The sequence below is a fragment of the Podarcis filfolensis genome (genome assembly GCF_964270895.1).
Source record: "Podarcis filfolensis genome assembly, chromosome: 8".
Classification (NCBI taxonomy): Eukaryota; Metazoa; Chordata; class Lepidosauria; order Squamata; family Lacertidae; genus Podarcis; species Podarcis filfolensis.
The window spans coordinates 53982673-53995528 of NC_139611.1; the positions used below are offsets into that span (position 1 = coordinate 53982673).

The 12856-nt window shown below is 50.0% G+C and overlaps 1 protein-coding gene across 1 annotated transcript in view; it reads left to right on the forward strand.

Moving 5' to 3' along the window:
• Positions 1-12856, forward strand: part of PEPD (peptidase D) — a 123515-nt gene that overhangs the window by 96014 nt on the left and 14645 nt on the right. Inside the window, exon 12 of the mRNA XM_083625248.1 lies at positions 12512-12660. Coding sequence (XP_083481374.1) covers positions 12512-12660 — 149 coding nt within the window. The remainder of the gene's footprint in view (positions 1-12511; positions 12661-12856) is intronic.

Genomic DNA, 12856 nt, shown 5'->3' on the forward strand with positions numbered 1-12856 from the left:
TCGGAGAATCCCAAGAAGTGCTGGCTTGCCACACAGTTTCGGCGTAATGTAAAGCCACGCTTCCCTGGTAAAGTCCAAGGGGAAAGAATTGTGTGCTGGCTGCCCAAATGAACGTTCCCCAGTTGTCATCGAGATCACCCACTGCATATTTCTGTGACGTATTACTCGGGTCTCTGCCTTTCTGCCCTCCCCAGAAATCATTTCTCTCTCTTGCACTGTCATAAGTGGGATATGCTGTGCCCGTTGCAAAAATTTTGTCCCTGTGGTTTTTCAGTTTCGATGCACAGATCTTCTAAGAGCCTAGCAAAAAAAAAAAAAAAAAAAGGCAATGGGCGGGAGAACTACTGCAATACAAAAGGAGTCACGTAGGAGCCTTGTACTCTTTCTGATCCTCTTTGAACATCGCGTTCCTCAGGCACGCTACATAGATGTACCTGGCGCCGTTGTAAGAACCCCCTAAGCAAAATCTTGTTGCTTTTTGAAATATGAGTTGCAGAGCTCCTTGCTTGCGTGGGGGGTTTTTTTGGTCTTCCTTTCTAAAAGAGACTGCCCCCATATACCTCGGGTTGCAGTATGCCAGAGGAATCTGTAAGGTTGAGTTTGATCCTTCTGTTCCCTCTCACCAGTGCGCAGGCTGTATTTCTGAACAGAGTCACAAGATAGATCTCTTTCCACCAGCACAAATGCTACCCACCTGCTCTGCTTTATAAGGCTCCCCAGCACCATATATTCCTCCAAAACGAACCCTCCACGGCACTGAGAAAAGAGGGTGTGGCAGCTCTCTCTGCCTGATTCCACCAAAGCAATCCAGTGGCCAGGGGAGGTAGGGATGCAGCCGTAGGCCAGGTAATTCAAGGGACCAGCCAGTTTCACTGAGTCCTAGGAAGCACTAGCAAGAGGAGAGAGAGGGAGTAAACGATTTCACTAACCGCAGATGAAATAAGAGCTTCTTTCTCCCCCCACCGCACTCCACCCTTTTTTTTTTTTTTTTTTTTTTTTGCACAGTGCAAAATGCAGAGTGAGATGAAAAGCTGGATTGCCCAAAGGGAAGGAGAGCAGCTCTTTTTTTAAGATGTTGCTTCTTTGCCTTTTTTTATCAGATGTTGTTCATTCTTTTGATAAATACCTTGTAGATAAAATCCAACATTGTGTTAGCTAAACTTGGCAGGTTTTCTAGCCCCAAGCAGTTAATCTTGAAATAATAACTGTATATACAGGCATACCTTAGAGATATAACAGGGTCGGTTCCAGACCCCTGCAAGAAAGCTAATACACCAATAAAGCAAGTTGCACATTTTATTTTTATTTTGCTTTCCTAGTGTGTATAACAGTATAAAAGTATAAACGTTAGGTCTACACTATACAGGGGCAGGAGGGAGAAATCCCAGCTCCAGCCCTTGCCAGCTCCACTCCTGTGGTCAGAAAGGGGGGTGAGTGGCAGCAGGGGGCTTTCTTTCCCTGTAAGTGGCTGGGCTCCCTGTGGCTACACTCAGGTCCTCATAAAGAGCAATACACCACATTTCCCCACTTAATGGACATGAGTGTTTCGCCGGGCATAGTTACTCCACCATAGATCATCAGCGGTCATGTGTATGCTGATGATTCAAAGGGCTTTACAGGTGATCATATCCTAGCCAGTGGGTGTCACTTGGGAATAGGATCCCTCTGCAGTCAAATTCATTTGCCACTTGCTAAACTCCAGAAGGCTTTTTAATAACTATAGAACCTTTCCCTTTTCAAAAGTGGTTGCTTCTGTTGCCAAGGAAATGTCCTTCTGGTCCAGTGTTTCGGGCGTGGTCACACAGGGTGACATATTACTGCCAGATCTTGAGACATGCACACCATACGTTCAGGGGAACGGTTTGAAAACATTTGGTGCTAGGATCTGTTTGTCCAGATGGTGGCGACGTTGCATTAAAAAGTGAGAATGTCATTTTCGCCGTTTAATAGGATCTTAGGTGTTCTCTCCCACCTCCCTCAAAACTGCCTCAGATGATGTTCAGACATTGTATATGAAGCATCAGTTAGGTATATTTGCTCATGTTAAAAGCCTTTTTTAAAAGGCGTAGTTCTGGTTTATATCATTGCACTCACTGCTTGGTTTTGCATTTTCCTGGGAGATGTTGGAGGTATCTCTTGCTTCCAAGCAGCCTTGCAAAATAATAATAATAATAATAATAATAATAATAATAATAATAATAATAATAATAGAAAGATCACCTCACCCCTTATAGACCCAGTTGATCACAGCACTCTGCAGGCACCATCTTATTGTGAGGTCCATTCTGCACAATGTAGGAATCAAGCCTTTGCTGTAGTGGCCCAACTCTCTTCAGTTCCTTCCCCGTGAATATTAGACAGGCACCCTCTCTGTTGCCTTTCCAGCTTCCTCTTTCAACAATCCTTTTAAGTTGAGATCTTTATCCCAGTTTGCATACATTTTTATTGTTTTATCACTTCTTGTTTGCCACCCTGGGCTCTTTTGAAGGGACGATCAGGATATAAACATAAATAAATAAAATTAAATAACATGCATACATGCATACATATTTTTTTACTCCCACCTTTCTGTTGCAAAAGACATCAGAGGCAGCTAATAGTAACTGTAGTTGCGATACAAAACAGTTAGCTTTCAGTTACATAAAAAGATACCTGTAGATTCTGGTCGTATTGATTAAAATTTCTCTGCCTGTGGATTTTTCATGCCTGCGAAATTTCAAATTGATAAGGAAAAACATTAAAATGTGCTCAATAAACTGGATAAAAATCCGATTTTCTGCTTGTACCAGATTAGCCGCATTCCATTAGGAATTTAAGCTCTTCTTACCTCAAGCAAAGGTTACACATTTGAAGTGCAAAGGTTTCCATTTTAATATCTCGTACTCCCATTTCTAAAGTATCCTTTCAGTCTTTATTTTCCTGTTTCTGTCAAGCCGTTTTTGTTACGCGGCTCAGAGGATCTTGCAAACTGATTGTGCAGAACACTTTAAAATTCATTGAATGGTTTGCTAAAACTGAAAAACTATATGTATATTCAGGGCTTTTTAAAGGGGGGTGCTTCTCTTCTTCACCTGCTCACCCTCTGCTGCCACCCAGCCACACCAATCGCCTCTGGAACACACCCTCGGATGACGTGCCACCATGCCATGACTATGGGGGTGCCAGAACTCACCAAAGAGGTGGCGAAACTCTAATTCCAGTGAGTTCCAGCCGGGGGGGCGAGCCCTGAGTAAAACCCTGAGTCCATGCAGTCTGCTAGATTGTCGCCAAAAAGAGAGGAAACTTTTAAATCATGGGTAGGCAAACTAAGGCCCGGTACTGGCCCACGGGCGGTCTGGGAATCAATGTGTTTTTACATGAATAGAATGTGTCCTTTTATTTAAAATGCATCTCTGGGTTATTTGTGGGGCTTGCCTGGTGTTTTTACATGAGTAGAATGTGTGTTTTTATTTGAAATGCATCTCTGGGTTATTTGTGGGGCACAGGAAATCGTTCATTATTATTTTTTTCCAAATATAGTCCGGCCCCCCCACAAGGTATGAGGGACAGTGGACTGGCCCCCTGCTGAAAAAGTTTGCTGACCCCTGTTTTAAATTCTTGGGTTGGTTGGTTTGCAAAGACGAAAGCTAGATAAGCCTTCTGCAGCCTGCAGTTGCAGGTGTTGGACAACTCATCTGTCCCAGCCAGCACGGCCAATGGTCAGGAATGATGGGAACTGTAGTCCAACAAGATCTGGAGGGTACCAGATTTGAGACAGGACAAAGAAAGAATGTTCCTCCCGTGAGTCTTTGGTTGTCTTCCTTTTGTTACAAATGGTAGTGTGCTGTTGTTACACAGACACCCTACCTTTTTCTCCAAGGAACTCAAGGGGGTGTACATTGTTCCTCCCCCCGCTTATTTAACTCCTCCCCCCCAACAATCCTGTGATGTAGGTTAGGCTGAGAGGCAGTCACTTGCCCAAGGCCACCCAGTGAGCTTCATGGCGGAGTGGGGGATTTGAACCCTAGTCTCTCCCAGGTCCTAGTCCGGTACTCTAATCACTACACCATGCTGGTGGCTCTCTTGGAAAAGGGCTGGGATAGTTCCATTCAGATGCACAGAATACATGAACTGCCACACTCTAGAGAATGAGATAGAATTTAAGCCCCCACATGTTCACTCAAATGCCTGAAGAGGTATAGACTGACACTTATTTGCATTGGCCACTTACCATTGCAATTTCAGTTTCAGCACAAACTACAAATATGTATAAACACAGCAAAGCAAGAAGAAACTGCCAAACTACATTAAAACACCTACTATTGTAATTTGTGCGCTATGCAGTTAAAATTGCCACACTCAATTAAAATGTATTACAATTTAACATCCAGAGCGTCACCGCAGTCCTTATTTTAATGGCAGCTGCTTATAAAAGTTGCGGTCTTTGCTGTCACTGACGTGTCTTGATCTGCAAAGAGAAAAGGGCTTCTGAGTTCTCTGTATCCAAATATGAAAATTCAGTCACTCACAAGAAATTTGCCAAGTCTTTCTAGTTAATAGTGCCATCTTGTGATGAAAGATGCAGAGACACCTTCCATTAAAAACACACAATTCGTTTCTAAAGTGAATTTCTGTCACAGTTTCTTTGCTAGCAAAAATAAAATAAAATCAACTTATCTCCTTTTCCTCCACCTTTTGAATTTCCATCTGTTTAAAATAGCAAATGCTTCAGCAAATTTCTCTCTTCTGTTATCTGTTAATTAGAGGGCCATTTAAAAAACCCTTGAAGAATGATATTTGTCTGTTCCCTGAATTGGAAAAAAGCTAATTATTTCATACTCGTAAGATACTATTTAAAGCACCCTTTGCCAAGCTGGTGCCCTCCAGATGTTTTGTGTGACACCTCCCAATAACCCTCTGCAGCCCGATGTAGTCCAAAACATCTGGAGGGCACCAGCCTGGCAAAGGGCTGATCTAAAGACATTTAAATCAAAACAGCCATTGACTTAGGTCGCTTGAGTAGTTAGCAGTGAGATACTGTCTGTTGTACAGCTGCCAGCTGGAAGAAAAACCCTAGACATGCCCCTGGGTTGCAGAGAGAGGGTGCTCCTGGCTGATGTGTGGGTTGCCAGGAAAGTTTTAAGTACCGTATTTTTCGCACGATTGGACGCACCGGACCATAGGACGCACGTAGTTTTCAGGGGGGAAATCAAGGAAAAATATGATTTCCCCCCCCCCCCAGCTCTGGGAGCAGTGGACAGGCTGCACGCAGCCTGTGCGCTACTCCAAGACCTTCTCCCTGCTTTTGCGGGAGGTGGCGGAATTCCCCCACCTCCCGCAAAAGCCCACAGGAGCCCCGCGTGACTCCTGCGGGCTTTTCGACCAGGAGGGAGAAGGGACTGAAACGGCCCGTCAGTGCCTTCTCCCTCCTTGGGGAAAAGCCCCCAAGAACCGCTCGCTCTTTAAAGGCTGCGCAGCTCCTGCGGGGAGGTGGGGGAATTCCTAGAAAAGCCAGCAAAGCCGCGGAGCTCCTTTAAAGAGCGCACGGCTTTTGCCTGCTTTTGCGGGAGGTGGGGGAATTCCCCCATCTCCCGCAAAAGCCCACAGGAGGGAGAAGGGACGGACTCGGCCAGTCCGTCCCTTCTCCCTCCTTGGGGAAAAGCCCCCAAGAGCTGTGCGCTCTTTAAAGGCTGCACGGCTCTTGCAGGCTTTTCTGCGAGGTGGGGGAATTCCCCCACCTCCTAGAAAAGCCAGCAGAAGCCACGGAGCCCCTTTAAAGAGCACGCGGCTTTTGCCTGCTTTTGCGGGAGGTGGGGGAATTCCCCCATCTCCCCCAAAAGCCCACAGGAGGGTTGGAGAGTAGCGGGAAGGCGTCGCACGCCTTCCCGCTGCCCCCCAATCTCTGGGGCTGGCGATGGGGGAAGCGCTGCTTTCCCCACCGCCAGCCTCAAACCCGGGTTGGAGAGTAGCGGGAAGGCATCGCTGCCTTCCCGCTGCCCCCCAATCTCTGGGGCTGGCGATGGGGGAAGCGCTGCTTTCCCCACCGCCAGCCTAAAACCCGGGTTGGAGAGTAGCGGGAAGGCATCGCTGCCTTCCCGCTGCCCCCCAATCTCTGGGTCTGGCGATGGGGGAAGCGCTGCTTTCCCCACCGCCAGCCTCAAACCCGGGTTGGAGAGTAGCGGGAAGGCATCGCTCGCCTTCCCGCTGCCCCCCGATCTCTGGGGCTGGCGATGGGGGAAGTGCTGCTTTCCCCACCGCCAGCCTCAAACCCGGGTTGGAGAGTAGCGGGAAGGCGTCGCACGCCTTCCCGCTGCCCCCCGATCTCTGGGGCTGGCGATGGGGGAAGCGCTGCTTTCCCCACCGCCAGCCTCAAACCGGGGTTGGAGAGTAGCGGGAAGGCATCGCTGCCTTTCCGCTGCCCCCCAATCTCTGGGGCTGGCGATGGGGGAAGCGCTGCTTTCCCCACCGCCAGCCTCAAACCCGGGTTGGAGAGTAGCGGGTTGGCGTTGCACGCCTTCCCGCTGCCCCCCAATCTCTGGGGCTGGCGATGGGGAAAGCGCTGCTTTCCCCACCGCCAGCCTCAAACCCGGGTTGGAGAGTAGCGGGAAGGCATCGCTCGCCTTCCCGCTGCCCCCCGATCTCTGGGGCTGGCGATGGGGGAAGCGCTGCTTTCCCCACCGCCAGCCTCAAACCCGGGTTGGAGAGTAGCGGGAAGGCATCGCACGCCTTCCCGCTGCCCCCCGATCTCTGGGGCTGGCGATGGGGGAAGCGCTGCTTTCCCCACCGCCAGCCTCAAACCGGGGTTGGAGAGTAGCGGGAAGGCATCGCTGCCTTTCCGCTGCCCCCCAATCTCTGGGGCTGGCGATGGGGGAAGCGCTGCTTTCCCCACCGCCAGCCTCAAACCCGGGTTGGAGAGTAGCGGGAAGGCGTCGCACGCCTTCCCGCTGCCCCCCGATCTCTGGGGCTGGCGATGGGGGAAGCGCTGCTTTCCCCACCGCCAGCCTCAACCCGGGTTGGAGAGTAGCGGGAAGGCATCGCTCGCCTTCCCGCTGCCCCCCGATCTCTGGGGCTGGCGATGGGGGAAGCGCTGCTTTCCCCACCGCCAGCCTCAAACCCGGGTTGGAGAGTAGCGGGAAGGCATCGCTCGCCTTCCCGCTGCCCCCCGATCTCTGGGGCTGGCGATGGGGGAAGCGCTGCTTTCCCCACCGCCAGCCTCAAACCCGGGTTGGAGAGTAGCGGGAAGGCATCGCTCGCCTTCCCGCTGCCCCCCGATCTCTGGGGCTGGCGATGGGGGAAGCGCTGCTTTCCCCACCGCCAGCCTCAAAGTGCAGACTCTCCTGGCTTCAGCGGAAGCAACGCAAAGCCTCCGGAGCGCAGGCTTCGGAGGCTTTGCCTTGCTATTGCTGAAGCCAGGGAGCCTGCATTCGCTCCATAGGACGCACACACATTTCCCCTTCATTTTTGGAGGGGAAAAAGTGCGTCCTATAGAGCGAAAAATACGGTAGTTCTGCACATGCCCTGCAACTGGAAGAGTGCTTCATTCAGAACATAAAAAGAGCCTGCAGGATCAGGCCCATGGCCCATCTAGTCCAGCATCCTGTTCTCACAGTGGCCAACCAGATGCCTCAATGGGAGACCTGATCAGAAATCCCTCTCCCCTCCTGCGGCTTTCAGCAACTGGCCTTCAGAAGCACTGCTACCTCCAACTGTGGAGCCGCCATGGCTATTAGCCATCTAGTAGCCTTTTCCTCCAGGAATTTATCCAATCCTCTTTTAAGGCCATCCAAGTTGGTGGCCCTCACGGCCTCCTGTGGAAGTGAGTTCCATAGTTTAACAATGCACTGCAGGAAGGAAGTACTTTCTTTTATCTTTCCCGAATTTCCCCACATCTCAGCTTTGTTGGATGCCCGCCAGTTCTAGTATTATGAGAGAGGGAGAAAAAATAAACCTCTGTCCTGTTGACTCTTGCTGGCCTTACTACAGTGGTACCTCGGGTTACAGACGCTTCAGGTTACAGACTCCGCTAACCCAGAAATAGTACCTTGGGTTAAGAACTTTGCTTCAGGATGAGAACAGAAATTGTGCTCCGGCAGTGCTGCGGCAGCAGGAGGCCCCATTAGCTAAAGTGGTGCTTCAGGTTAAGAACAGTTTCAGGTTAAGAATGGACCTCCGGAACGAATTAAGTTCTTAACCCGAGGTACCACTGCACTAAAATGTTCTCTACCCGCTTTGTCCATGCCAGGCATAATTTTATAAACTTCTAACGCAGTTCCCTGGGATGCCTCTCGTGTGGATGAAAGGGGAAAAGTAGATTGCCGAGCAAAGATCATGGCTGTCTCCCGAGACCTTGGAGAGGGGCTGTGAGTCAGAGGTGGCCGTACAGCACAGGGTGCGCTGATGGCCTGACTCAGACTTCAGCATTGCATGTCTCCCTGGGCCAGTAAAATGGCTTCTCAGAGCTTTGCCTACTTCCCCGGTATTAAAAATTAACTACCAGTGGCCTTGGAGCAGCAAAAGAATGCAGACGGGGAACAGAATTTTGACTGTGCCTGCAGGGCCTGATTCTGTAAACTAACCAGAGGACAGTCAGAGAGCCCCCAGCCCCAGCCCCCCCTCTCTCTCTCTCTCACACACACAGTCTGTTCTATTTCCATTCCAGTGGTCATTGTAAGAACTACTGCTTAACTTTAGGAACTTTAGGTGCTAGAGTTAGCTTATTTTCTTCTCTCTACCCATCTATTTTTCCTTTTGTGTCATGACTTTTCCCCACTGGGAACCATTTCTGCTGATTAGTAGGGTAAAAGAATACTGCAGCTGTGTGAGTCAGTGCAGTTAGTTGCTTGACATTGGTGACTTGAATGTATGAAATCCAGACAAAAATGTGATATTGTCTCACCTTTCCCCTGGATCTAGTTTTTGGAGTCATAAGAACTAGAAGGTCGTCTAATTCAACCCACTCACAACCCACTGTTACTGCATTGCCGATAAGTGATCACCCACCCCCTGTTCAGAAACCAAGGAGAGTCTATCAGTTTCCAAGTGAGAACAGCTCTTGGAAGTCCTTCCTAATTTCATTTCTTGTGGTTTAAAAATACTGATTCTGGCCCTACATCTTGGAGAAGCAGATAATAAATTTGTTCCATCAGGGAACATGAGGAAAGGCTGCAAAGTGGCTGGGGAAAAGTTTTCCTCCCTCTTCATAACATGAACATAACAGGGAACATGAAAGCTGAATGCTAGAAGATTCAGGACAAATAAAGGAAAGCCCTTCTTCATGAAGCGCATAGTTAACCTGCGGAACTCCCTTCCACAGGAGGCTGTGATGGCTACCAGCCTGGGTGGCTTTAAAAGAGGATTACACAGATTCATAGAGGAGGCGGCTTTCAATGGCTGCTAGTCATAATGGCTGCTTAGCAGTGGGAGGCAGCAATGATTCTGAGTGCCAGCTGCTGCAAACCGAAGGCAGGAAGAGTGCCCTTGTGCTCGGGTCCTGCTTGCCAGTTTCCCAGAGGGCTCTGGTTGGCCACTATAAGAACAGGATGCTGGGCCAGATGGGCCACTGGCCTGATCCAGCAGGCTCTTCTTATGTCCTTATGTTCCTTCGTGTTCTGGCACTCTCTCAGGCTTCCAAGTCTCTGAGCCTGGGCTCTCTGTCAGAGATGGTGGCAGCTGGAATGCTGTAGGGCCTGACAGTCCAGGCTCGGCCTTGCCTGACCCCACCTGTCCCTCCACTTGAGGGAGATCCAGATCCTGCTCCGATCAGGATTCTTGCAGCAGAGGCTTGGCATCACCAGCTGTGTCTCTGCCAGAGTTTGGTAACGTGGGTGTGCCTTCTCACTGGAAGGAGCAGGCAGCAAGACAGCCACCTCTGAGAGCAGCAAACCTCTCTGTGCCTCTGCGCTGGGAGCAACTGCAGAGGCCGTGCCCAGAGTGATCTGCCCCCAGCGGAGTCTGACAGAACTGAAGCGGGTTCAGAACTGTCTCGTGCAGAGATGCAGCAGTCAGACTCCTCCCATCGTGCGTCCTTTGGCTTTGCAGGCACTTGTAATTACAGTGGTACCTCGGGTTAAGAACTTACTTCATTCTGGAGGTCCGTTCTTAACCTGAAACTGTTCTTAACCTGAGGTACCACTTTAGCTAATGGGGCCTCCTGCTGCCGCCGCACTGCTGCTGCTGCGCAATTTCTGTTCTCATCCTGAAGCAAAGTTCTTAACCTGAGGTAATATTTCTGGGTTAGCGGAGTCTGTAACCTGAAGTGCTGTAACCCGAGGTACCACTGTACTTCCCAGTTCAGGAGTGGCTGATTCTGGGGGGCTGGCCGGCTGACAGTCAGCACCCAAGGAGCTGGAACCATAGAAGCACTGAAATGTAATTGGAAGGGACTAAAAGGGACAAGTAGTCCAACCCACTCCAGTGCAGGAAACACAGCTGCCTCTGCACATCAGCCAGGCCTCTCAGGGGTTGACTGTGAGCTGTTGAAAAGCTGGCTTGTGTTTAAAAGCCAGTACAACTTCCCCAACCGGCAGGAAGTATCCTTGGCTTGTGAGGGCTGCATCCCCCGGCACCTGGGTCGCACTTTGGACAATCTGTGGGAAAGGTGGGCCATTGCCAGTCCAGTCTTGACATTGCTCCCCAAGGGCCCAGGCCATGTGGATCCTTAGCTGGCAAAGTTAAGCAACAACATTGAAGTCGTCCTCTGCGGGCAAGGAGAGCTTGTGCACTGTTTTAAGAAAATGCAATCAGTTGCTCCATGTGCTGTCCGATGCCGGCTGCCTTACTCACTGAGACAAAACGGGAGGCACACTGACCTTTCCTGTACATGTGGTGGGTGTGACGCTATTTACAGTAAAAGTCCATACTCCAAAGGCTGGCTTTTGCCCTGCTTCTTTTAATCGCCGCTTGTTTGATCAGCACACTGGGAACGACGTGTCCCCACCTGGTGCTGGGAGTCAGGCACGAGAGACCCAGGGAGGAAGGAGGATGGGCCTGGCCGGTCCTGGGAGTCTGAAGAAATCTGTTTGATGCAAGATCACCAGCTGGCCTCATAGAATCATAGAGCCGTAGAGTTGGATGGGATCCCCAAGGGTCATCTATCCCAACCCCCTGCAATGCAGGAATCACAGCTCAAGGATCCCTGGCAGATGGCCATCCAGCCTCTGCTTGGTTGAAGGTAGTTCACCACCTTCTCAGGGAGTCCATTCCACTGTTGGAACAGCTCTCTTCCTATGAGAGAAGAGAATAAGTCACTGTTCTCATCAGAAGTCACTGGTATCCCTACTGTTGTTCAAACAAATTTAGCTCCTGACGTATAATAGGAAGGGAACCCTGTTTCCATTTCAGTCTGGATTTAAGAGACTCTAAGCCAGGCATAGGCAAACTCCAGATGTTTGGGACTACAATTCCCATCATCCCTGACCACTGGTCCTGTAAGCTAGGGATGGTGGGAATTGTAGTCCCAAACATCTGGAGGGCCGGAGTTTGCCTATGCCTGCTCTGAGCTGTCAACAGAATCCACTTGAGCCATCCTCCCAAAGGCCGGCACACAATGACTTTAAGATGCCAGATTCGTATCCATTCAGACTGGTCTGTTGGTTGCCAGCAGGCAGCCGGTGGTGGCAGATCTTACCTTGGGGGATGAGCAGGCAAATGAGGCTCTGGTGTTGTTGGGGGCCTGTAATAGTGGATATGGAGACAGAGCTGGCATCCGGGTGCATTGCAGGGTCTGCTACGGGGAATATGGGAAACTTATGCTGAATCCAACGGTTGGTCCATCTAGCTCAGTATTGTCTACACTGACTGGTAGCAACTTTCTGGGATTTCAAATGGGGGTCATTCCCATCTGTTCCTGAAGATGCTGGGAATTGAACCTGTGACCTTCTGCATGTAAAGCAGATTCTCTGCCACTGAGCTGCAATCAGACCTTTCGTGTCATCGGCCCAGCCCTTTGTTTTATGTTGCTGTTAGGAATCAGCTTGTCTGTCTTCCTTCGATTTCTGCAGCGGGTTCCTCCAAGGAGTTCAGGGTGACTGACCAGGCTCCTGCTCCCATTTTATTCTTACAACCTTCCTGGGAAGTCGCTTAGGCTGAGGGATGAGTAAAACTGGCAGAACTGACACTATTACAGGTGTCACATAGCCCTCGTTCTGCATTTGCAAGAACTCGATTGTTCAGTGTGGCAGCCCCTACACTTTGGAACTCCCTGCCTATTGATATCAGGCAGGTGCCTTCAATGTAACTTTTTGGCGCCTGCTCAAAACATTCTTGTGTAGCCAAGCCTTTCTTACTGATAATTTTATAATTTTATCTATTTTGCAAACTACTTTGAGGTTTTTTTTAACAATCAAGCGATGTAGAGATCTTATTTAAAAAATAAATAATTTTGATGATGGGGAAGATCGCCTAGTACATAGAGATTAACTTTCAGGTGCTGCTGAACCTTGAATCCAGGTCCAAGTTGAGCTTAGGGGGGAGGGAGTCTTCCTGTCCTTAATGCCATTTTCTCCCAGGTGCTCAACTTCTCTCTTCCCTACAGCCTCTTTGACATGGGAGGCGAGTACTATTGCTACGGCTCAGACATCACCTGCACGTTTCCAGCAAATGGGAAGTTCACCCCTGACCAGCGGGCGATCTACGAAGCTGTGCTGAAGTCAAACCGGGCTGTGCTAAGCGCCGTCAAGCCAGGTAAAAAGAAGGGGGGGGGGAGAGAATACATCAAAAGAACAGAAGGAGCCTCTGTGGAGGTCGCCCTGCCAGAGGCTTCTGTGCGTATGGTGCACCTTAGACTCGCTGGGGGTGATGTTTAGCCCTCGTGGTTTGGAATGGGCTGGTCATGCTTCACACAGTGGCCCCAGGTTGAGGAGATGGGCTGCCCCTTTTG